Raw genomic sequence first — 26,139 nt, forward strand, 5'->3', positions numbered from 1 at the left:
TTAAATCAAAGAAATCCTAAAAGCAAAGCTCTAAAGTACTCCAAAAGAAGACCTTCTGTGGACAGTAGAGACATTTTTTTTTTTTTCAAAAAAGCAGCATGAGCTCTTTTAATAACCCTTCTTTTAGGAGAACAATGGATTGAGGTGTCCCAATACTTTTGAGAATACTGCACTGAATTTGTCAAAACAGTTTTGTCTAATATCACCCCTCTCTCTTTTTCTTTCTCTGCATTATGCAAACTCTTTCTCTCTCTTTGTTATACTATCTCTCTGTTCACCTTTAACTATTTGTTCTTATATAAGAAAGACACCCCAAGTCTTGCATTATATAAACAGTGTGTGTTGTTAGGTCTTCAGTGAGCTGTTGTATTACACTGTATTACATAAGACAGAAGCTCACAGCCTCCCTCAGTCCTCAGAGTTCACCACCGGTGCCAACTTCCAACCAGAATACAGATCAGCTCTTCTCTTAGCCCAACAATGAACAGTCACACGTTACAGAGTTTACTCTGCTGTTAACACTTGGTGGCATAACATGTTTTCCTTGTTTTTTTTTATAAAAAAAAAAGATTTGCTTAATGCTTTTAATACTTTAACATGGTGGTACTTAGTCCTGTGCCCTCATATGAATAACAGGGTAATTACTGGGTGAGTGGATTACCACTGCTCTAACATAATTGCCTTAAGGAAAAAGTTCTGATTGCATAATGTTGTAAAAACTATGTTTTAGTAATTAAATTAGTACTATTAAATGAATACTTATTAAATTTAAAAAAAATTATCTACTGTAAATAAATATACTTTATTACATATGTCTGCAAATATATAAATGTTGTTTTTTTATTTTTTTTTATTGTAGAAGTCAATTAAAGAGAAAAAGATACTACAAAACTATTTTTGTTTCCTTTTAATAGTCTTTTATTAGTCTAATTTCTGACTTTCCCAGAATGTAAATCACCATTTTTATTGTTATTTATTTACTTATTTATTTTAAGGCAAAGAAGTATTCACAATAAAAGCGGGGACATTTCTTCAATACAAGGAGGAGAAAGGGAAAGATCCAAGTCTACAAATTTATTTAATGAATATGTAAGGTTTTCCAGTAAAAAAACCTGCAGCAAGCAAGATACGTAGTACTGTTTATCATTTGGACACATATCCAAAGAGAGATGCCCCAGGTAAAGCAAAGCAAAATCAAAGGGTTGTTTATAAAGTTTTCCATAAAAAAAAACGATGATGAGCATTCCATCAATGATAGTGATAGGTTCACTCCTAGATCAAAATATTTCAGAGGCCAAACACTCTCTGTCTCTGAAATTATGTGAAAAAATGACAAAACATCTAAGGGGCAAAATGGTTTGTTGCTTCAGCACATCTCTATGCCCTAGAGGGTTAAATAAAGCAATTCAGGAAGGACCAGCCAGGGTCCGTCTCAAAGCATTCCTCTCTAATATATGCTAATAGTTAAAGTCTTAAAGCAAAGTGTTCTGTCACTGCTTACCAAGCTCAACCACACAGAGCCGGATCAAAGAGTAACCTGAGAGTGAGCGATTAATAGAGAAGGACAGGAGCTCATGGATATCCAAGGAGTGAACATTGACCATTACTGACCAACAGGGCTGAATACATAACCTGAACAACACAAATGATGTGATAGTGTTCATATTAACTATCGCAGGAGAGGACAGGATGTGAGGAAGAGGGAGGAGGGAGGGAGAAAGAGGGACAAAAAGAAAAAGGGGGAATGGTTAAAGAGGGGAAAAAATGTATGGAAACAAGTGAAAAAAAGAGAGACAGAGAGAGCGATAGAGACATAGAGAGACAGAGAGAAAGTGTCAGACTCAGCTTGACGTGTGCAGCAGGTCACTGTTTGGAATGAGTCCTGCTGAAAAGTCGCCTCAGCGGCCGGCGGGCCTGAAGCAGCAGCTGCTCCAAAAACTGCTCTACTGCACTGGAGACATGCAGCACTTACACACTTACCTACAGGGTAAGAGTTAACATAACTCTCTCTCTCTTTCTCTTTCTCTCTTTCTCTTTGTCTTTTTTGTTTCTACACCCATTATCTGGTTATTTAGCTCTTTTTAACATGTCGAAGCACTTTGCAGCCTATAATTACAGACTGTATTTCTGTGTTCCTGGTCATTCTCAGCATTGCAGTGACTACCTCAACAAGGGTGATGTTGGTGTGTGAGTGTGTGTTGCGCTGGTATGAATGAGTGGATCAGATATAGCAGCAGTGCTGCTGGAGTTGTTAAACACTGTGTTCACTCACTGTCCATACTATTACACACTCCTACATATAGCTGCTCCAGAGACAGAAGCTTTGATTCTATTGTTGCATAGTTTGTGTTGGTCATCCTATTGCCCTTCATCAATACTCAAAGGATTACGCCTAAATGACGCTTGCCCACACACTGAAAAATATGATGCGTAAAATTTACTTTAAAAAAGTTTCGTAACTTTCTGCATTTGCTTTTTTTAAGTAAATTTAATTTCAGATTAATTTCTAAACTTCAGCTCGGTTTCAAGACTTAAATGTTACATAGAGTAAATAAGTGAACTGAACTTAAGTCAGTCCTTCCTTTTATTAAACTTTACTTAACTTCTGAATACAATAATACCTAATTACAATAACTTAATTTATATTACTCAAATAATTTATGATACATAATTACTATAAATATAATTCCATACATTTTAATATTTGTGCTTAAAACACACCGATTACACTGTCTCAACACATGGATGGCATGTAATGCAGTATTTTAGTAAACTATAAGGAATGTATTACATGCCATCCATGTGTTGAGACAGTGAGACTTGGTCTGTTTACAAAATAAATCTTTGAGATTATGTAAATATTTGAATACGTGTTTTAACTAAAATTATATATAATAATATTGTATAAATAAAGTAATTGTAATTAGGTAATATTTTATGCAGAAATTAAGTAAAGGTTACTAAAAGAAAGGATTGATTCAGCAAAAATAAGTTAAGTAAATTTACTAAAAGAAAGGATTGACTAAAGTTCAGTTCACTTATTTACTCTATGTAACATTTAAGTCTTGAAACTGAGTTGAAGTTACTTAAATTTACATGAAATTAAATTTACTTAAAAAAGCAAATGCAGAAAGTTGCAAAACTTTTTAAAAGTAAATGTTACGCATATTTTTTTTAAGTGCAGGACTCTGCTCACAGGAAGTTGTTGGTGGCCTACACTCAGTCCAGCAGTGACACTGAGGTGTATAAAAACTCCAGCAGCACTGCTGTGTATAAGTCTATTCACTCATACCACCACCATGTCAGTGTGACAGTGAGTAAAAGATGAATAGGACATTCAATAGTACTGAACTGTACTAAATTGCACAGGCCTTTGAAATTTCCAGGTCCACATTCTTACATATGTATGGGAATATGTCATAACAGTGGATGGTAATAATTGTGACTAAGCTTATGTGTGTGGATAGAATTATCCAAGCAACAGACAAGTGACAGAAATCATATACACATTTAATGCACAGGTCAGTGCAGCATTCTTTAAGCTTTATTACACGTGTCAAAATTCAAGGCACATGATACTAGTTCTCAGCCCATGACATGTTGCATGTCAGTGTATATATAACTTTGTGTATATATATACCTTTGGTCTATGATGAGGTGAAAGCAGGAATGTTCTCTGGAGCTGGCTGAGCTTTTGTTGCTGTATAACTGTATGCTGTGCTTTATCAGCATCATTAAGCCGAGACCTTGAGACCTAGAAATTACATAAGCGCAAATATACGATAGCACACATAACATACACTTTATTATATAATCTATTACAGAGGTAGTTTAATACGGTCATCAGTGCAAGTTAGGAATGTCTTTTGGAGACATTTTAAAATAAAATCGGGATTCTGAGATCTTTAAATGAAGCATCTGTACAGAAGTTTATTTTCAGGTTTTTGGAAAAAAAAACATATAAAAGGTAGATGTGTGTGTGTCTGTGTGTTTGTGTGTGTGTGTGTGTCTGTGTCTGTGTGTCAGACCAGGCGTTCTCTGTGCAGCTGCTGGAGTGGAGTCTGCGGGGTGTGTCAGGAGTGATTATGGTGGATAACCCTGTGAGTGGAGCTCTGATTCTGACTGCTCTGACTCTGTCCAGCCGCTGGCAGGCTTTACTGGGCAGCACTGGTCTTCTCACCTCCACAATCACAGCCATCATCATCGGCCACGAGCGGTCAGGAAAACTCCTCTCTCTCTTTCTACCTCTATCTCTCTTTCTCTCTCACTCTCTCACACACACAGAATGTTCACTTTTATTCTTAATGTTCCCTATTAAATGGTTTTTGAATGTTGGCTTACATTTAGTTTATAAACTTTTCTCCTCCTGTCCCATGGTTCTAGAATTTTCACTGTTCCTAAAGGACCATAAGTATATATTTTCTGTAGTAATTCAGCCTCAGATTCTGCCCACCACTGTTCCTCCAGTTGCCAGGTATAGACAACACCACTCTAATAATGTGCTGTCACCATAGAAATGGGCAAGCTGGCTAGTTATCTGTTAAACAGGTAATCACTAAGCTTCAGTAAGGTTGCCAACCGTAGCTGGGTAATTTACCGTCACCACTAGCAAAGTAGAGACTAGTAATTTGGACACTAAAACATATATTCACTGATCAGCTACAGAGTAACACTCACCATTGCTTGCCACTGTGTATCAATCTGGCAACTTGTGTGAGCTTTGCATCTGGGGAGGAGCAGGTGGGGTAAAAAACTTTATTTAGTGTTTAGACATGTTACACATAAACTTACATTTATTACTGATTGTTCCTCAAATGTTTTTTTGCCATCACATTGTTTTATGACGGTCACTTCTATTCTCACTGTTCTAAAACACACATTACATTAAAAGGTTCTAGAACATTTGCTTTTATTCGTACACTTTGTTCTAAAATGTTCACTTTTAACTGTTCTTATATTATTCCTTTTATCGCATTATTAAGGTATTAAAAGGAGAACTCCTTCCACATGTTTTCAGAATGTTCACTTCCAGCCTATGTCTTCTAAGACTGTTCAACTCCTGTTGCATGGTTACAAAATGTTTGCTTCCATGGTTCCTGAATGGTCCTAGAATTATATGTTGTATTTCTAACAGTAAATGATGGTATTTACAGAGCAGAAGTGTCCAGGGGGCAGTTTGGTTATAATGGGATGCTGGTGGCGTTGCTGATTGGTGCGTCCAGCTCTGCAGGAGACTGGTACTGGTGGCTCCTGCTATCTGCATGCCTTGGTGGAGCAACAACGTAAGACACATACGGACACACACACACACCTAATCTGTGTTTCAAAGACTGTTATAAAGACTGCTTCTTAGTAGCCTATTGGTCACACATATGGAACATGTGTGCGTACACGTGAACGTCACCACAAATTGGCTTCAATTTTTTCTGATAAAAGCTTCCTGCCATTTCTGCACAATTTTCATGGTGCTGTTTATCTTTTTCTTTGTATTGTAGGTGCACAGAGAATAATGGGTATCTAAGGAGTGCATCCTTTAAATATAGGCTGCATTCTTGATGACTATATACACATGGTCATTAGCAAGCAAGCAAGATATGCAGTTTATTGCAGCTAATTTTGTCAGGATGTAGATCTGTGTAAGTCCCATATGTATATTATAATAGCTAAGAACCTGCTTTGATAAGCTTTTAATGAAAAATATTTTACTTTTCTGTAACAACAGAATACACAGCCTTTATATCAACCTTTCTCTCTCTCTCTCTCTCTCTCTCTCTCTCTCTCTCTCTCTCTCCTGTCTGACGTATGTCTATTTGCATATTGTACATTTATTGTCTCCCATTCTTTTATACTTTATATCTATTTTCTGTAACTGCTGTCATTTTTGGGAAGGAGAGTAACATAATTTCAATTCTCTGTATGTCCTGCACATATGCATTATTGACAATAAAACTCTCTGTTTCTCTCTCTGTCTCTCTCTCTATATTTCTCTCTTTCTTTCTCTCTCTCTCTCTCTCTCCATCTGTTTCTACTAGTGTGTTTGTGTCCAGTGGTCTAGCCCCTGTGTTGGGCAGGTGGGATCTCCCCGTGAGTGTGTTTCCCTTCAACACTATACTGCTGCTGTACCTGGCCTGCATTGGCACTCACAACCCTTACTACCCTGTACTGCCCCTGGGGGTACCACTGAGCACCAACAACACAGAGCTCAACATGCCACAGGTGAGTTACACCTGGGCTGCAACCCAGCAGTGTTCTACACACTAATACTATAAGGTATATGCTATTTACTAATCTTAGTATTGTGGGTTTGGCTGGTAAGTGCCTAATTATTACATTCTAACTGTATCACTGCTGCACTTGGATCACTGGCTGCCTTTTTTTAAATAAATTCCTGAGTGACTTCTCCCTTTCTGTTTCATTGCATTATGGGATTCTAGCGTCTGTTAGTACATTGTGTAATTTTGTACTATTGATGTGTTTTCTATACCACATTTTCAAAAAGCAGTTAATATTACTTATTAGTATCCCTTTGGGAGGCTGAAACACCTGTGGGTATCCCAGAACCACACCAGGCCATCCAAAAGCTTGCTCTAACTAGAAAATAACTTATCCGATTATTACTTGATCATCTTTGTTTTTAGGTGTGAATTTGTTTTATAGTTTTGCTATTTAAGAGCAATTTAACAGTTGTTTTTATTTCTTAGGAAAATTTATGCTCATTGTTGAAGAAATGGTTGCAAAAATATATGAACCCAGATGAAATGCTCAATCTGCTATGCTATTCGAAAGGAACAGTTCCTAAAGATTTTGTGGTAGGGGGGAGTGTTGATAGGATGTCTGACAATGTGGCTGGCTATGGCATAGTGTCTTTGACTTCAAGGCCACCTCCTGAGAGAACAGCAGTATATAGACAAGCATCACCTAAGTGTGCATTCACAAAAGGTTGAGCCACTGGTTGCAGAAACCTATTAATGTAATGTTGGGATATAAAAGTGCTTTTAGTGAAGAACAAATGGGCTCTAGCATTGTACTGATATTGCACCCATACCATGACATCAGGCCTTCTGGACATATGACATGTGGAGTGGGGGCGGGGCAATTTGAGGCAGTCCCTGGGAGTTTTTCTGTGCTAAATACAGACTCCTGTGACAAGTTTACGGTGGCAAAACCTGACAGGGATCCCACTTTTCATGCAGTTTTCTTTTTTTGTTGATCTTGGCACTGACCATACACAGATTTGCTGGTCATCACTGAAGAAGACCTGCTCCTCATTTGAGTCACTCCAGACTACCCACCAAGTTTCATTTCTATCAATTGAAACTGTTTTTTGATCCTGTGTGTATTTGGCAAAAATCTAAATGTGTTATCTTGTGCTCCTCTCTGTCCTTTGTAGGGATAATTTCTGAATAAAAATCTTTCTGTATTAAAATCACGTATGATATTTCCATGCTCAAGCGCAACATGTGCAGATTACCCAACCCTCCTTTCATTAAAACCCAGGCCTCGGGCATTGAGGCTGCTCTGTGATTTGTAGCCGTGCTGCATTTCCGCCCTGTCAGGGGCCTTACAGGCCTCATAAATATACAGCGCCTCGGCATCAGGTGCTGGAGGCAGGTCTCCATGGAGACAACTTGAGCTAGGAGTGAATGAGGGGTAGAAGGAGGACAGAAGAGTGTGAAGAGAGAGGGAAGGAAAGCTGAGAGAGAGAGAGGAAAAGAGTGAGAGTGCAGCCATAACTTTGATAGGTTCAGCGCTTTCATCTCGCGGTGACATTAATAATCTGGCTGGGGAGATGGAAGTTTACAGGGCTCTCCCACTCCGCCCTCGCCGCCCCCACCAAGAACGGCTCTTTCATCATGTAGCCCATATCTTAAAGTCCAGCTGCAGCCTTTCATTAGCCCCACTCTCAGAATAGTAAAAAAGGGGCAGATTCAGGGCTTCATAAAGCACATTCTGTTTAAAAATTAAGAACGAATTAACTCAAATTCATACAATTACTCGATAACTGATGCTTAGCGTGGTGCTAATGCTAGTTTAGCTATGTTCAGTCTTTTACAGATTTTGCTAACCTTTCACACTAAGGACACATTAATAATCAGTACTTATGACAGTATGTATAAACTGACTGTTAACATGTTTACCTAATGTCTAAAATCATTAGTATTTACCACATTTTGAAGCATTACAATATAGTAATGTTTAATGTTGTCTTAATTAGTGTTAGTTATTAATCATTATTGTATTTGTTGTTCTTCACAGCCTAACTGAAGTAATTGACTTTGGAAAAGTCAATAGGCCATATTTATTAAACGTTTTTGAAAACATGAGCAAACTTAATACACAGCTACACAGCAAGCTGTTTTGAGGCTTGTTTAAACTAGAAATACAGATTCAATGAATATAAAGTGACAGAAGCTAGCTAAAGTAACAAACTGTGTTAATGGACAATGAGGTAATTACATATTTTGTGAAACTTTCATAAATACCTCAAGCAAATTATGATTAAAATGGACATACCCAAAAACTTTCCACCTGATTCACTAAGGCTGTGTAAAAAAGAAAAGACCAAAACTATTCAGATGCGGAAATTGATATTTTACTTTTGCAATTAATGCACAAATATTTTTGCTTGCATTTTGTGCATCACTAAACTGATTTAATGTGTATTTCAGGACTACAAACCTACAAAATCTATGGGTTAAATTTAATTTAATAAATTTGTGTCAGGTTCCTCCCTTTAATAGTTGAACTCAAAAACTGCTGAAGTGATAGAACTCATTTGATACACAGTAGTGTGGACTGATATATCTGTTTAACAAATTTACGTAGAAAATTTTGCAACCACTCTGTGTTTCTAAAGAAATAGTTTTAAAAGGAAATAGAGAGTTACAGTAAGGCTTGAATGCATTCTTGGTGATGAGTCCAGCTGTTAGCTATACATTAGCTCCTGTGATGTGGGTGGAGATAAAACTGAAACTTCACATGAAGCTTTGCTCTTTTGCATATTAGTCAGTTTAGGAGTATGAACTTTTCAGACAAATGTCGATATGAGGAACAACGTGCAGATGTTATGTGTGATTGTCCTAAAAAATAACCCATATCAGATTTGATAAGAAAATCATATTTTATCCATTTTGCCTGCTGTGTGAACATAGATAAGTAGTAAGTTAACCTGATATTTAAGATATTTAATAGTCATTAGATTTTACAGTGAAAGCTCACTTACCCTCAGATCCTGTTTGTGACCCCACACTTGTTTCTTTTATTGCTACATTATTTTCATGCTTAATATCAGTTCAATACCAGATAATCATCACAATTGTGTACAGAAAATACAGAATCACATAGTCCATGCACCTCCATGCATGCTAAAATGCAGGTCCTATAAGTGCTTTGTTTTGCACATACAGTATATAGATATTATCAGTGATCATCAGTGGTAAATCTGTGTTGTATAATTGCCCCTGTGTATGTGTGTTATCAATCAGCTCCTGAAGGGGGTGGTGTTGGGAGTGGGGCAGATTTATGCCTGTGATGCTTTGGGCCCCACCTTGCTCATCCTCTTTGCTGTGCTGATTTTCTCTCCCATCATGGCTGTTCACGCTCTGCTGGGCTCCGGCATTGGCACACTGGCAGGTAAGATCTAAAGAGTTTCAGCTTGCAAACGATTTTAATTACAAAATATGTTACTGTGTTTCAAAGACCAACCAACAGTCCTGAAAAAAAAACAGTAGCAGTTAACTGAGCAGTAAGCTTTAAAACACTCAATTATCATGTGCTATATATCCTTCCCAGATGTGAGGATCACGTGGGTTGCCAGATTGGCATATCGTAGCAAGCGATAACTAGTCTTACTCTGTAACTGATCAGTAAATATATATATGTTACAATATCTAAATTGCACCCCTTTTTTTTAAACAAATTACCCAGGTATGGTTAGCAACCTTACTGAAGCTCAGTGATTACCTGTTCAGCAGAAAAATAAATAGCCAGCTCGCCCGTTTTTTTTTTTTTTTTTGCAACACACTGTTTACATGCTGTTATGAAAAAGGGACTGAGGAATAACAGTGGGAACAATTGGGGGCCTATAAAAATGAACAAAATCATATTAAAAATGTAAGTACATTGCATACAGGATTACGATAGGTGCTCCCAGTATGCAAGCCTAATAAGTGTTCAACAGCATGATGTAATGGTTGTTCCTTATGATTGTACAGACAAAGAAATGCATCCCACGCATCAAACATTCACAGTTTTTTATTCGCAGTCACATTATTTAATGGCTTGTTCTCACTGCTCAGCCTTCAGCCTGGTGCTGTAGTTCGTCCTTCACAACCACAGAAAACAACAGTGGGATTGTGGAGAAGTATCAGATGATGTAACTTCAAAAGATGCAGATGAACCACCCACATATCACCCTCGTCTTCTTATTCTTCTCCCTCTACCTCTAACCCTCTCTCTCTCTCTTTCTGAGCGTCAAACTCCTCTGACAGTGATCTGTGTGGTATATTGTAGATATAGGCTTTGAAGATGAATCAAGCTGCAGGGGATATGACGTGTGTGTGTGTGTGTTTGTGTGTGTGTGTGTTACCGACAGTGGTCTCTCTCTTCTTCCCACTCCCTCAACCCTACCATCTCACTCTCTCTTGAGATACACACACACACACGCGCAGAGACACACAACCACCCCACCTCTGTACCACCTAGTGTCTGCTGGATGATGACTCATACTTCATGTCTTCATGTCTCTGTGCTGCCGTGGGACTAGTGTGTGTGTGTGAGTGTGTAGGGGTGTGTGTGACTGTAGGGTCGAATGAGTTGAAAGGAGTGTGTGTGTGTCTGTGTTATAGTCTGAAGACATGTGTGAATGCATCAATATTCCCACTCTGTGGATCTGTCTGTCTCTTTGTGTTTGTAAAAGAGCGAGACAAAGAGAGAGCCTGAGAGAGAGAGAGAGAGAGAGAGAGAGAAAGAGAGAGAGAGAAATAAAAATGAAGAAAGAGAGAGAGAGACTGTGGGAAAGAGACAAAGGAAATTAGAGAGAGACAGGAGGCCGGGGGCACTCTGGAGGCTTGGCGAAGTGTGACCAACGCAGACAGTGGAACGACAAGCAGTGTCTAATCATCACCAGCAGACACAAGCGATGAGCCTCAGTGTGGGGGTCTGAAGGCTGTTAGAATGGCACCCCTCTATTTCCAGCTACAGACCACTGAACACAACCATCACTAGCTCTCAAACATCCACTTAATTCTAACTGTCCGCACTGATCATTAAAGAAGTAGCCATCAAATCAGAGTCCTGCACATCCGAAGTTCAGCACAGTTCACTGATTTCCCCTTCTCAAACACAACCAATCCAATTCATTAGTAATTAGACAGAGCAGTTTGATTGAGAATGACAGTGGGTCATCTTCAGTGATGAGTCATGCTTTTGCCCTGATGGAGACGATCAATGAATCTGTTTCTGGAGACACTGTGGTCAGCGCCAAGATCAATAGTCTGTTGTCACATATCACACGTCCTGAAGGTCTGGTGTCATGGTGTAGGCTGCAGTTCTATCAGGAAGACTCCAGAGGCATGTAATAAGTGTGCAGTAATAACAGCTTTAATTTCCATAGTATTAACAATGTATTAGATAACAATTTAAACATGGTTAGTGTTTGGAGTAGGCCCTGTCGTCATCCCAGATATGCAGCATCTGAACCCTCGCAGATCCAGCCATATGTAGGAAGCAGGGGCGGAGCCAAACTCCAGGCAGCCGGCGGGACCAAAACGAAACAGCGCCTGCAAGCAGAGAAAGGCGTGTAGGGGAAGGTCTTACAAAGACAGATGAAGGCTGGTGATTGGTTGAGATATGAGTGACAAGCATAGGAGTTTCCTGCTAGAACTATAGCTGAGCTTATAGTTATGTATGATGCCAGATCACTTTTGGTTTTCATAACAGGTACTTTGACAGCTTAATATTACATTAATGAGGTTTTGCAATTTAGTGGCCCTACATTTTCTGAATGCAAAGTTTAGTACTGTATTTTTTTAATAGGACAATGCTCGTCCGCATACTGCTGTCATCTCAAGAGCTCGACTGGAAGACACAGTATGTCATGCCATGTCCAGTCAGATCTGCTCCATGATCCATGATTGAAAATGTGCAGGATGCTGCTGGACATGCTATTAACACTCCATCCTACTGCAAAATCTGCAGGATGATATAGGTGGATAGGGTGCATAGGGTGGATTATCCATAGGACACCATTAAGAACCATTAAGAACTCCATGCCAAGATATCTGGCATGTTGCATTATATATATAGTTACATATAGTTTTTAATTATTTAATTGCAATCTTATTTTTTCAAGACTTCGAGGTCATTATGCTTGGGGTCACTGTCCAATTGAATGCCAAAAGACCCCCAAGCTTTTGCTTACTCACAGAAAGCATGGTGTTTTTGTCCTAGAGGATCTATGGTAGATATTGTAACATTGCTGTAAGGATTTGATTGCATTCAGCCACACAAGCTTTAGTGATATTGTGTTTGATGAGTAACACTGGATCACAAACACAGTTCCACGGCTCCACAGCTTAATACTGGAGGGCTTTATAGTTCTCTAGCCCACACTTGGCATTGAGCATGGTGGTCTAAGGCTAATATCTGGCCACTCCAGAGAATTCTATTGTACTGGCAATGCTTTTGGAAAATGAATGCCTGTGTCAACAAGGTGTACATTTAGACACCTCCAGAAGGATACCTAACTGGATGTCTAGTTAGACTAGTAGGCTAACAGCTGTGGCCACTTTTTCTTGCGTCCTTTCTCATCTTTTTGTGTGTTAATCTTTTTGTGTGAAGAATGAGAGTGCAATTGGAGTGGGCTGCCGACTCAAAGTGGGGAGGAGCAGATAGAGAAAATTGAGGCAAGATATAGAAAGTAAGAGAGAGAAGGTGATAGAAAATCATTAATGGCTCATTATCACAAGGTCGTATTCCATGTAGCACATGGTTGTGAGTGGCAGCCACACACAGAACACACACACATACACATGCATCTGCACAAGGGGGACACACGTGTGCACACACATAGACACAATACTGTGTGCTAAAAGTGAGGTTTATTATTTGGACTAAATTATTTGGACACCTGCTCATTCATTGCTGTTGTAAAATCAAGGGTATTAAAGTACATGTTTCTACTATTCAGGGCAGGCATTTTACTAAATATTTTTTGAAAGTTGCTGGTAAGATTTGATTAAATTTGGTGAGAAAAGCATGAGCGAGAACAGGATGTTGGAAGATCCCCACCTCACCGATCACCCCAGATAAACTCCTAAACAATCCCAAAAGTGTAGGATGGAGCACCACCATTCCAGAAAACCCAGTTTAACTGCTCCACAGCTCAATACTGGGGGTATTTAAACCCTAAACCCACACCTGGCATTATGTATGGTGCCAATTTGGTCTTTGTTTATGTCAGCTGCAATAGGTACAGCAAAAAGTAGCTGAATGCATTTATTAAAAGGGCTGTCCACAAACATTTGGACATGCAATATCTAAGGACATCCTTATCCTTATTTGTTATCTCTCTTTCTTGTGTTCTCTTTGTTTCTTCCTCTGTAAAGAAGAAGAATCCTCTCTCTGATATATAATTTCACTTCCCCTACGATGGCTCAGTGGGCATCTTAGCGTGAAACGGAATGAAATCTAGAGTGAAATTGCAAGCGTCACTCTTCCTCCCAGGCCAAACACTCTGGAGAGACCCACTTTCTCCTTCTGCAGGAAAACCACACTGAGAAATAAAGATTGTTTATAGAACAGCTCAGAGTACAGGGATTTTAGAAACGTGGCTGACGCAAAACACAAATCCTGGAGAAATACAATGTTTTCTAGTGGTGAACAGGGACTGTTTATGTTAGGCATCCAGTTCAAAGTGAATCAGAATAATGAGGAGAAACCTTGTTTTATGTGTGTGTATATATATATTGTTTTTTTCCCAGAGCTGTATATATATAAATTTTTATAGTTTATCTTGGTGTGAAACCAAACCAAACTGGGAAAACTCTCCTAGTTAAAGAGCAGAGAAACGAACTACAGGGGTGGAAAGAAAGACATTTCTGATTTTGTCTTTTTAGGACTTTTGTATCATCTTGTTTGGACATATATTTGTCAAAGAGCTTTAGCAGGACTTCAGTTGGATAAAAAATTCACTGCCCACAGTAGCCAGTACTTTTAAAATATTGGTTCTAAGTTATGAGGTTTTGCTCAGTGAAGCCCTGGAATACAATAATGCACTTTTAATTCCATTTGTGAGCAATTGGTTGCTGATATTCTCTAATAAAGGATCTGTTGTTGTTCTAATAATTAAGACTAGACTTTTCTTCAGTGTGCATGCTCCTATACTATACAACAGTGTGCGCCCAATGTCAGATGACAGCATGCCTTTGTGCATTTTTAACAAGAGAGTGTAAAACCACATGCTGCATGTATTATTGCATAATGGCTGGGGAAATAAAGGATTCAGATACTGGACTGAAATTAAAACAGGAAGAATGGGACAAAATAACACCTAAAACGTAATTGTTTGGGATCATCATTGCCAAAAGATGTAATGATGTGCAATGAATAGTCAGAGTAAATGTAAGAAACAATACCTTTAGTCCATTTCCTTACTCTTTCAAATGTTATCTGATTTGTGACTTTGCATTTTTTTAATTGTCTCTTTAATGACTAATACAGACAGTGCATTTAAAATGCGAGCATTTTTCATGTTTCAGACATTTTAAGAGCATGTTGAACATGAGATGATACGTGCAGCTGTACTGATGTAAAATATTGAAGGAGGGGCTTTTTTTTAGTTTTTTTATACTCTGTATTCCCATGAGGGCTCTGTGGCTCAGGTGTCACTCGCTATAAAAATCCAGAGTGACGTGAAAGGGAATGGAGTGGACGAGGGGGGTAGCAGGGTCAACTCCATCACATCCGATCATCCTCTCTTAGCACAATATGACCTTCAGTGGAAGCCTACAGCGCAGTGGACCACTTAATTCATGTGGGTATTTTGTAGTTGGCATCATGCCTATATTAGGAATGCTGGATCTGAGCTGGAGTTAGGTGTGACACAAATGAAGATTTTTTTTTTTGAAAATTGTGAAAGTGTTTTTCATGCGTTTGGTGTGGCGCAGTGGATATGGATAACACTACTACCTGCTAGTAAGATACCACATCATGTGGGAGACTGGGGTTCAATTCCTAGCCTGTGTGACTGTGCTGCACTACACCAATAAGAGTACTTGGGCAAGACTTCTAACACTTTATTGGCCTGTGCAATAGGAATAATCGTGCGATCACTCAGCTAAATGCCACAAATGTAATGTTTTAAATTCTAGATGTTTTGTCTGACATACATTTCTCTACCAAATATCACCTAATCCTCTGATTTATGAGTCAAAATATTAGTGTACAGCATTTTTATCTCACATGTAGCAAAACTCTAACATCGTTCCTAAACTTACAGCTACTTTTAGTTTAGTTCAAGTAAATGTATTAATATAATGAATTTAATTTATATATATATTAATCTTGCGATTCGAGGCATCCAATGGTATTTGGGAGTGATTTGTACTATATAGATTTGCAAGATGTTTTAAGCATGTTTTATGGAAGATGTATTTAATACAGGACTGGACAGGTCGATGTAGAGAACTAGGATGTTTAAATTACTGTATCACAGTGAGCCCTAGGTTAAGTATTCAGCTATTAATCCTATTGCAAAAATGTTCGGGAGTTGTGGAGATCTTCAGGGTTCTATGGTAGGGCCTGTGTAACTGATATTAATAACTTAAGAACTGTAGTTATGAAAGAGATGATGACGTAAAGGGGGGCTTGCATCATAGACTCTATATAATGAAACAACACATTTTAAAGCTAAATTTTCTGCACTACAAACTGAAAACGTATTATTATAATTCCAATCTATACTCCAGCCTACAGAAGAAATACATTGGCTTTACCAACATTGCTCTCCATCTGAGATCATATTCAATTTCTTTCAGATTTATTGATTTGCAGTGCTGTCAAATATTTCAATATATAAATCAGTACATATTGATTTGATATATTTGAAACAAAACCACCCCATATATTTTGCAGTGTTTCTTATTTAAATATAGATATATGGGCTGATTTATGCACTTATCCATGTTTATTTAATATATGACCTATTGTTTTGGACACCTCTTCTAAGTTATATATTTAGATACTTTAGGTTGCTCCCATTGCTGACACAGATATACAAATGCACATACACTCAAACAGCCTGTGATGCATATACACGCAACAACTCTGCTAATGTTGGGGTAGGGGGTGAGTAAGGGTCTCCACTGGTGATCTGCTATTTCATAAAGTGACCATTGCTTATTGTTCTCTTTCTCCTGTTCTAAAAAAAGTTGCACAATGAGAAAATTGATCCACTCTGGTGATGCTACAGTATTAAGAACCAAAATGTGTTGGATACAGATGAAATTTGACCTGCTCCTTCAAACCATTTGTGCAGTGAATACACAAATACACACTTTTAAAGCTTTTGTTTAAGGTGGTAAGTATTTTATGGAAGTAGAAAATTCTTTGTTTCATAAAAATGACATAAAATACTGTAATATACTGTTCCCAGAAGTACATTATTAGATTTTTTTTAATCCTCTGAGGTTCTGAAAGCTGAATGTGTTGCAGTTGTGTTTGATAGTAACTGATTCCCTGGAGAGCTGAGGAGGAACTGGGTTTAGAGCAGATATAAAAACCTGCAGTGCTGGAATCAGAAGCGAACACACCAACATGCTCATGCAGCATCACCATGGTGACGTTGAAGATAGAAATAAGATAAATCTGGTCTAGGACACAGATGCAGAGTAGAGGTTACTGACTACAGATGACATATACAGGAGGATTTATATAGACTTCTCTACAGCTTTTTACAGCATAGGCATTTAAATATATAGCAGAGAGAGAGAGAGAAAGAGAGAGAGATAGATTAGTAAGGCAGTCTGTTCCAAATAACATCATATGATCCATTTCTTCCATTTATTTATTCATTTATTATTACATTCATTTTCTTCATTTAAGGAGAAATTTGTTATTGTAAATCGTTTTATTTTAAGTGTCTCTGTAAATGAAGAAATATTTAAAGAAAAAGAAATAGATTCATGAAATAAAAAAACAATTTACTCTTTATATATATATATATATATATATATATATATATATATATATATATATATATATATATATATAAAACAATAAAATAAAATAAATAAATAAATTTAAATAAATAAAATAGTACATGAATAAACATTTAAAGAAAAAGAAATAGATTCATGAAATGGGGAAAAAACAATTTGCTCTTTATTATATTTAATAAAAATATTATAAAACAACAAGTGTATAGTTTTTCGAAAAAGCTTAAATAGTGGAACATTTATGTCCCTCTGGTTATTAATACATTAAAAAATACTTCCTTACAAAAAATATGCATGTAAGTATGTAATAGTTAATATATTGCTTAATGCACCACTAAGCCGCTGCCAAAAAATGTGTTGTGATGGTAATGAGCTGTGGATCAGTAGAAGAATTTTATAACTGTAAATCTATCCAGTACATTTAAGATGCATACAGCTACTTAAAGTTGCACACATTGCTGACATTGCAAATGTTTTCTTCCTCTCTCTATCTCTCTATCTCTCTCTCTCTCTCTCTCTCTCTCTCACACACACACACACACACATGTGCACACAGTGTAACTAGTGGAGACAATTATTAAAAGTAGAATAGGACTCTATAGAGCAGAGTGTTGAGTAGAATGATAGTTCTGCATCCAATACTTTGGGATGAGTTGAGGATGATAAGGGGGGTGTTAATCATCCAACGTCTTGGCCTCACTAATGCTCTTGTTGCTGAATCAAGTTTAATTCTCACAACAATGTTCCAGTTACTCAGTACAAAAGCAGGACGCATTCTTTTTAATACCCTTGATTTCAGAGGAGACATTGATACATTTTAAATCATTTATATGAATCTATGTTATGGCCATCAATAATGTCTTTATTTTAAAGCATGTAAACACTGTCTGGAAATAATTAAAATAATGTATTTCTATAGAATTCAAAAGATTAGATGGTAAAAAAGAGCCCCCAGCTGAAGAGTAGTGCACATAATGTATTTTGGTAGTTTTATTTCTAGTCCTGTTTTCATTATTTATAGTTACTGTTAGTAACAATGCCAATGCTAAAAGAATAGGAGAGGAGCGAAAGAGCGGGAGAGCATTAGAGCTAATAGGATAAGAGCCGAATGACTCATAGCATTTGCATGGGAAATGATGCGGTACATAATGACTCATTATAAACATGTACTAACAGGAACTCATTTTGTGTGTGTGTGCAAGATAGATAGATTAATAGATAAAAAATAGAGAGAGAGAGAAGAGAGAGAGAGAGAGAGAGAGAGAGAGAGAGAGAGAGAGAGAGAGAGAGAGAGATGGAACAATATGCAATACCTTCGCCTGTGCTCCAGACCGTTGAAGGCCAACTGTGAAATCAGTGGGTGAGGACAGGAATAATTAAATCACACAATCAAACAATCCATTATAACCCCAGTAACTGTCTTATCTCTGCATATAAATACCATGTGTGAAAAGAATGACCTCCTGCAGAAACAAAGCACTACTAATTACAGAGCACACTGACAAGACACTGACCTGCACTATAGCGTACTGTTATATTATACAGCCTTTTTTTCATGTGCCCTGCAGACAGATGTGTTGCAGAGTTGGGGAGTAAAGTAAAAAAACAAAGAGAGAGAGGGAGAGAGGGAGAGACTGAGAGAAAGAAAGAGGACTGGCTGTGTGGGTGTTCCCAAACCATCTCCTGAAATAAAACTTCAACCTAAATCAACCTAAATACTGTTATCCCATGATCAGAAATGTGTAATTTGCACCACTAAAACTGGTTTAAACATGGGCTGGTTCACTTATAGCTTGAATGGAACCAGTTCCAGAACCAGAAAAGTTATTTAGGCCAAAAAGACCTAAAATGATCTTTTAAAGGTTCATTCATTTTTTTATTATATTGTACCAGTTTTACAAATTAGATAAGATATATGACAGCACTCATCAGTATATGTATATATTATATATTATTACAGCAAGTTTATTTAAAACCATCAAGCTGTTCAGGCATTGGTCCCTGATCGTTATGTTGCTAGGCAACCACAGCCAACCACAGCCTGTTAATGAACTTCATTGCTTGAGGGAAGAATTGCATTTTGCACTTTGCATTTGCAAAACTGTGTATTTTTTCTTTTTGCAGTTTTGTCACCAAAAAAGAAAAGCACTCAGGGCTGTGTGTGAGTTCAGGGGGATGACCTCAGATTAGGGTCGTGTCTAACACCCTGTAACTGTGATTAAATCAGAATCATATTGCACTGCCTGGTCAGCCTTATTACTGTAGTATTCCTGCATGCACCCTTTAGGATGGACGCCCCCACACAGCCCGGCCTGCAGCGCTCATCCATTATCAGCTGCTTCCCTCCAGAGCAGGAGCAGCGCAGTCTGAAGCTGCAGGCTTCATTTCCTGTCTGGGAGAGGAAAATGTCACTGGAGCTGTACTAGATACGAGTTAATGCTCGAGGGAAGAGGATTGCACTCAAACCAAATGTTCATAATATTGCTCCTAATGAGATCAATTCTGCTACATTTGTCCTTTAAAATGTATGATGTGAGTTATGGTAAGGATGGCAATAATGTATTTAAAAAAGATCATCTGCCAATAACCATAAAATTCTAATGTTACGGCCAATCTTAGGCAAGACACACCCATTAGTTCACCTTATTTTAAAAGCATGCTCAGCAAAAAAATCAACAATCAATTTGAACAGTGTGAATTGAAAGAAACGTTTAAAAACAAAGTGGATTAGAGATAACACTGCAGATTAGTATCATCTATATTATGATGAATTGTATTCTAGAACTAATTGAACTGTTTTTATATACTCTAGAACAGTGTGAATTGTGATGAACATTCTAGAAAAGTTTGAATTGTGAAGAACATTCTAAAACAGCATGAATTGTGATGATCATTCTAGAAAAATTTAAATTGTGGTGAATATTCTAAAACAGTGTGAATTGTGATGAACATTCTAGAAAAGTGTGAATTGTGATAAGCATTCTAAAATAATGTGAATTGTGATAAACATTCTAGAAAAGTGTGAATTGTGGTGAACATTCTAAAACAGCATGAATTGTGATGAACATTCTAGAAAAGTTTGAATTGTGAAGAACATTCTAGAAAAGTTTAAATTGTGGTGAACATTCTAAAACAGTGTGAATTGTGATGAACATTCTAGAAAAGTTTGAATTGTGATTAGCATTCTGGAACCAGGTAACTTGTGATGAGTATTCCAGATCTATGAGAATTGTGATGAACATTCTAGAACAGTGTACATTCTATATAAGTGTAAGTTGTGATGAACATTCTAAAGCTATTTGAATTGTGATGAACATTCTAACGCTATGTAAATTGTGATGAACATTCTAGAAAAGTGTAAATTGTGATGAACATTCTAAAGCACTGTCATTTGGGGTGAATATTTTAGAACAGTATAAATTGATGATGACATTTTAGAACAGTATGAATGTAATGTGAACATTGTGAATTGTAATGATTCTACAGTATTGTGGATCAGAGTGAACATTATAAAACAGTGGCATATGAGGTGGATGTGCTGGAAGAATGTAAAAATGGAATTAATTTGGTTGAACATTCTGAAAATTGTATGAATTGTGTAGGATATTCTAGAACATTGATATTCTAGAACCATTACATTCTAGAACAGTGTAAATTGGGACCAGAGTTGGACGCTGTATGACAGTGTAAACTGTGGTGAGTATTGTAGATCAGTGAAAATTGTAGTGAATATTGTAGATCAGTGTAAACTGTGGTGAATATTGTAGATCAGTGAGTGAACATTTTAAACTAGTGGAAATTGGCATGACCAGCATGACAAAGCTTTTCGGTCATCATGAACAGCATTAAAATAAACATGACCATATACATACACTAAACTGTAAAGCGCTGGTTGACAGATAGCTTACCAGCAGCAGGGTGTTTTAATCTAAACTGCCAGATTTCAACCACCTTAACCATAGAGACCAGTTCAGACCATCCCAAACCAGTCTCAAGGTTTTTAGCAGGTTAGTGAGGAGAAAGGAAAGGTTTCTTCTGCCTCGGTTTTAAAGCCTGACTGTGTGAGAAACAGCTGGGTGTGGCTGTTCTCCTGCCTCACTGTGGCTACTGAGAACCATTCACACATTTAACAGTCTTCAGGGAGGGAGGGAGGAAGAGAGGGATGGTGGGTGGAGTGATGAGAAGGGAAAGATAGGGAAAGGAGGATGATGAAGCTGAGCTTGAGCAGTGGAGTGGAGAGAAGAAACAGGAGATCATGATTAAGTATGCAGCGCCTCCATCAGACGATGAGCAGTACTGCAGCCTAGGAGTCTAGTAATATGCACATGCGCAAGTTAATGGAGGATGTGAAAGAGGCATAATTCCCTGAATCATAAATCAAATGAAAAATCAATAACATCCAGAGTCTCATAATTTAAATGCACAATTAAACCTATTTTCTCTCCCTCTAATTTTGTCTCTCTCCTCCTCTGTAGGTCTTTCTGTCGCAGTCCGACATGATGCTCTGTATTCAGGACTGTCGAGTTTTAATGGAGCTCTGGGCTGTATGGCTGTAGGAGGACTAATGTTCACTTTAAACTGGAAAACTCATGTGTTCTCTATTGTTTGTGGTGAGTCGCAGTATTCTTGTTTTTGTTATATGAAGATATTTGAAGATCTGCTTTGTCCTTAAAGTGCAGGCATTGGTTGGTCAGTGTGATACCAATATCCAATACCAATATCAAATACCAATATCTGATACCAACATCCGATACCAATATCCGATACCAATATCCGATACCAATATCAAATACCAATATCTGATACCAACATCCGATACCAATATCCGATACCAACATCCGATACCAACATCCGATACCAACATCCAATTCCAATATTCAGTACTAACAACCAATACCAATATCCGATACCAATATCCGATACCAACATCTGATACCAACATCCAATACCAATATCCAATACCAATATTTGATACCAACATCCGATACCAATATCCGATACCAATATCCGATACCAACATCTGATACCAACATCCAATACCAGTATCTGATACCAATATCCGATACCAACATCCGATACCAACATCCAATACCTATATCCGATACCAACATCCAATTCCAATATTCAATACTAACAACCAATACCAATATCCGATACCAATATCCGATACCAACATCTGATACCAACATCCAATACCAATATCCAATACCAATATCTGATATCAACATCCGATACCAATATCCGATACCAATATCCGATACCAATATCCGATACCAACATCTGATACCAACATCCAATACCAGTATCTGATACCAATATCCGATACCAACATCCGATACCAACATCCAATACCAATATCCGATACCAACATCCAATTCCAATATTCAATACTAACAACCAATACCAATATCCGATACCAACATCCGATACCAGTATCTGATACCAATGTCCGATACCAATATCTGATACCAATATCCGATACCAATATCCGATACCAATATCCGATACCAACATCTGATACCAACATCCAATACCAGTATCTGATACCAATATCCGATACCAACATCCGATACCAACATCCAATACCAATATCCGATACCAACATCCAATTCCAATATTCAATACTAACAACCAATACCAATATCCGATACCAACATCCGATACCAGTATCTGATACCAATGTCCGATACCAATATCTGATACCAACATCCGATACCAATATCCGATACCAACATCCGATACCAATATTCAATACTAACAACCAATACCAATATCCGATACTAATATCCAATACCAACATCCGATGCCAATATCCAACACCAATATCCGATACCAATATCTGATGCCAACATCGATACCAATATCTAATACCAATATCCGATACCAATATCTGATACCAACATCGATACCAACATCCGATACCAACATCCGATACCAATATCTGATACCAATATCTGATACCAACATCCAATTCCAATATTCAATACTAACAACCAATACCAATATCCGATACTAAAATCCGATACCAAAATCTGATGCCAATATCCGATACCAATATCTGATACCAACATCGATACCAATATCCAAAACCAATATATGATACCAACATCTGATGCCAACATCGATACCAATATTCAACACTAATATCCGATACCAAAATCTGATGCCAATATCCAATACCAATATCCGATACAGTATCTGATGCCAACATCGATACCAATATCCAATACCAATATCTGATACCAACATCGAAAACCAATATCCGATACCAATATCCAAAACCAATATTTGATATCAATATCTGATACCAACATCTGATACCAACATCGATACCAACATTCGATACCATTATCCAAAACCAATACTCAATATCAACATACGATACCAACATCCGATACCAATATCCGATATCAATATCTGATACCAACATCCGATACCAATATCCGATATCAATATCTGATACCAACATCTGATACCAATATCCGATACCATTATACAATATCAATATCCGATACCAACATCTGATACCAATATCCGATACCATTATACAATATCAATATCCGATACCAACATCTGATACCAATATCCGATACCATTATACAATATCAATATCCGATACTATGTGCCTAGTGCACGTCGCCATGCCAACAAGCAGACAACACCAGTGTCTGGCTTAATTAACAACTATACTATTACGTGATATTACATAAAAAATACACACACTGTTCTTGTACTCAGTTCAGCAAGAACTGGTATCTATGCCTCCTTAAATTCAGAGCCTCATTGCTGTAGGGCTACTTTCAACTTAGAACAGATTTTAACAGATCGCCTCAACGTGCTTGAAAGAGAACATTAATCACTTAAATTTACAATGAAATTAGTGAAACTGTGGCCCTGCTGACCCTGAATCTCAGTGCAGAGCACTTCTCAGTTCTAATAATGTGAATTCAACTTTATTTATTAATCCTTATATAGAACTTTTCTTTTCTTTTATAGCTTTTCTCTCTTCATATGCAGACATAGCCTTCAGCAATGTGCTGGCAACTGTGAGTACACTTACTCTACAATCTTCCAGATTCAATTTAAATGCTAAATACACTCTCACTGACATTAATTCACTTCATAATCGAACTAGACGGTTGAAGATACATGGACATTAATCAAGTGGTAGCAGATTTAAAGGATTCCTCATTTTTTCACTCATTCTATTTTTTTTATTAAAGTGTTTATTGTCATACGTGAACTAGTTTTAAAATGTACCCTTCCCTCTTTGTGCTATAGAGGTCATATATAGAAACTGGACTTAGGGGTGTAGTCTCTTAGGGTTGTACTCACTTTTGTTGTCGGTGGTTTAGACATTAATGGCTGTATACTGAGTTCTTTTGAAGGAAGAATAAATGTACACTGTTATATAAGCTGCACACAGACTACTTTTCATTGTGTCAAAGTGTCATTTTGTCAGTGTTGTCCAATTAAAAGTGTATACTTAAATATCTGCAGAAATGTGAGGGGTGTGCTCACTTTTGTGATACACTGTAGTAAATATATGTATAAATACACATTCATGCTCTATTTTCTCATATTTTTGTGATATTTTTGCAGGTTTGTCTCCCTGCCAGCAGCTGGGCAGCAACACTGACCGTCACTCTGATGCTGCTGGTGAGCGGACCTGCCCTTTCTTCATATCGAGTCCCAACTGGACGAAACCCACCTGATCACTACCTGCACACTCCTAACCAATGTACTGAGGACAACACAGACAGCAGCCCTGTATGACTGACACAGACACAAAGACACTTAAAATTATGCTCGTGTCACATGTACAGTATATGCATAAGATGAATGAAAACTGAATGCACACACATACGCTGCTGCAGCATATTTATCAGCTGTTTCCAGTTTGTCTAACTGTGTGTTCTGTGTGTGTCACCACTTAGAAGAGTTTGATAAATGCTTCCCACGGGTGTAAAATTGGTTCTGCAATAAAAAACAGCTCCTCAAAATAGAAATGTGTGGGTAGCCTGGAGTCAATCTTCAATTTTCTCCCTGAAAACACTGTTTAGAAAATGAAACCGGGACAGAATTTATGGCTCGAGGCAAGCTGCCTTATATGCATTGTCCCCCTCATTATCTTCCCACCTGCCCTGTAGTTTCTCTCGCTATTTTTTTAGCACAGATGAAATATTACTTCAAGAGGAGCTGATATTACCCTCTCTGGCAACCCAGCTAAAGCACAAAACGCTTTCCATCCATCTTCTTATCCAATTCTTTCTCGTCAGGGTCACAGATGGCCCAGAGCCTACACGGGGAAACAATTCACATGGAAGGGGAAATTTAGCTTCATTCAATCCAGCTAGAATATAATACTTTTTAGGGAAATAGGAGGAAATGGAGCACCTGGAGAAAAAAAATCACACAGACACAAGGTTCCAACCACTAGGACTTGTTAGGTAGTCTTACAGATCCAGTACAAATCCTCTGTACCGAAGAAGTAAACTTCAAACACCAAACTTTTTGATCTTGGCTGATTGACTACATGTGAGGTAAGGAGTCTATAATGTTTTTTTTTTTTTTTGCCGAAATATGATGCCACTGTGATCCGAGATTGTTGGTTCAAATCCCAGGACATGCTGTGCTGTTTGCCATCAGCAGCCAGAGTCCGAGAGAGCACAATAGGCCTTGCTCTCTCTGGGTGGGTGGGTATGTGGCGCTCTCACTCTTTATCACTTCTAGTGTGATGTTGGTCAGCACAGGCATCTGTTGGCTGTTGTATCAGAACCGGATTGCTGCATCTCAGGCAGAACAAAAGAGGTGTAATCTGATGCATGTGTTAAACTTCACCCTCCTAATGTTGGGGTATTACTAGGAATAAGGGGAGTCCTAATGAGTGGGTGGGGTTATTTGCCTTCCAAATTGGGAGAAA

General features: G+C 37.8%; 1 protein-coding gene across 2 annotated transcripts; it reads left to right on the forward strand.

Moving 5' to 3' along the window:
• The first annotated feature begins 1,856 nt into the window (after nucleotides 1-1,856).
• si:dkey-183c6.7 (urea transporter 2) lies at nucleotides 1,857-26,024 on the forward strand. 2 transcript variants are annotated; one of them, XM_007250200.4, is made up of 8 exons: nucleotides 1,857-1,987; nucleotides 4,027-4,216; nucleotides 5,154-5,282; nucleotides 6,033-6,216; nucleotides 9,486-9,633; nucleotides 21,692-21,826; nucleotides 24,213-24,262; nucleotides 24,819-26,024. In XM_007250200.4, the coding sequence occupies exons 1-8, from the start codon at nucleotides 1,876-1,878 to the stop codon at nucleotides 24,990-24,992; spliced, it is 1,122 nt and encodes a 373-aa protein (XP_007250262.3). In that variant the 5' UTR covers nucleotides 1,857-1,875; the 3' UTR covers nucleotides 24,993-26,024. The 2 variants fall into 2 exon arrangements, with proteins under 2 accessions (XP_007250262.3, XP_022534240.2); XM_022678519.2 differs by having other exon boundaries at nucleotides 1,898-1,987; nucleotides 4,032-4,216.
• Nucleotides 26,025-26,139: the final 115 nt, after the last annotated feature.

This window comes from Astyanax mexicanus, chromosome 8 (genome assembly GCF_023375975.1).
Source record: "Astyanax mexicanus isolate ESR-SI-001 chromosome 8, AstMex3_surface, whole genome shotgun sequence".
NCBI classification, from domain to species: domain Eukaryota; kingdom Metazoa; phylum Chordata; class Actinopteri; order Characiformes; family Acestrorhamphidae; genus Astyanax; species Astyanax mexicanus.

What these genes read in the sequence shown, in the direction of transcription:
- si:dkey-183c6.7 (XM_007250200.4), top strand. Translation starts at nt 1,876, where the DNA reads ATGAGTCCTGCTGAAAAGTCGCCTCAGCGGCCGGCGGGCCTGAAGCAG. An exon ending in CTTACACACTTACCTACAGG is followed by an intron (nt 1,988 to 4,026) that starts GTAAGAGTTAAC and finishes TCTGTGTGTCAG; the next exon opens with ACCAGGCGTTCTCTGTGCAG. An exon ending in TCAGCAATGTGCTGGCAACT is followed by an intron (nt 24,263 to 24,818) that starts GTGAGTACACTT and finishes ATATTTTTGCAG; the next exon opens with GTTTGTCTCCCTGCCAGCAG.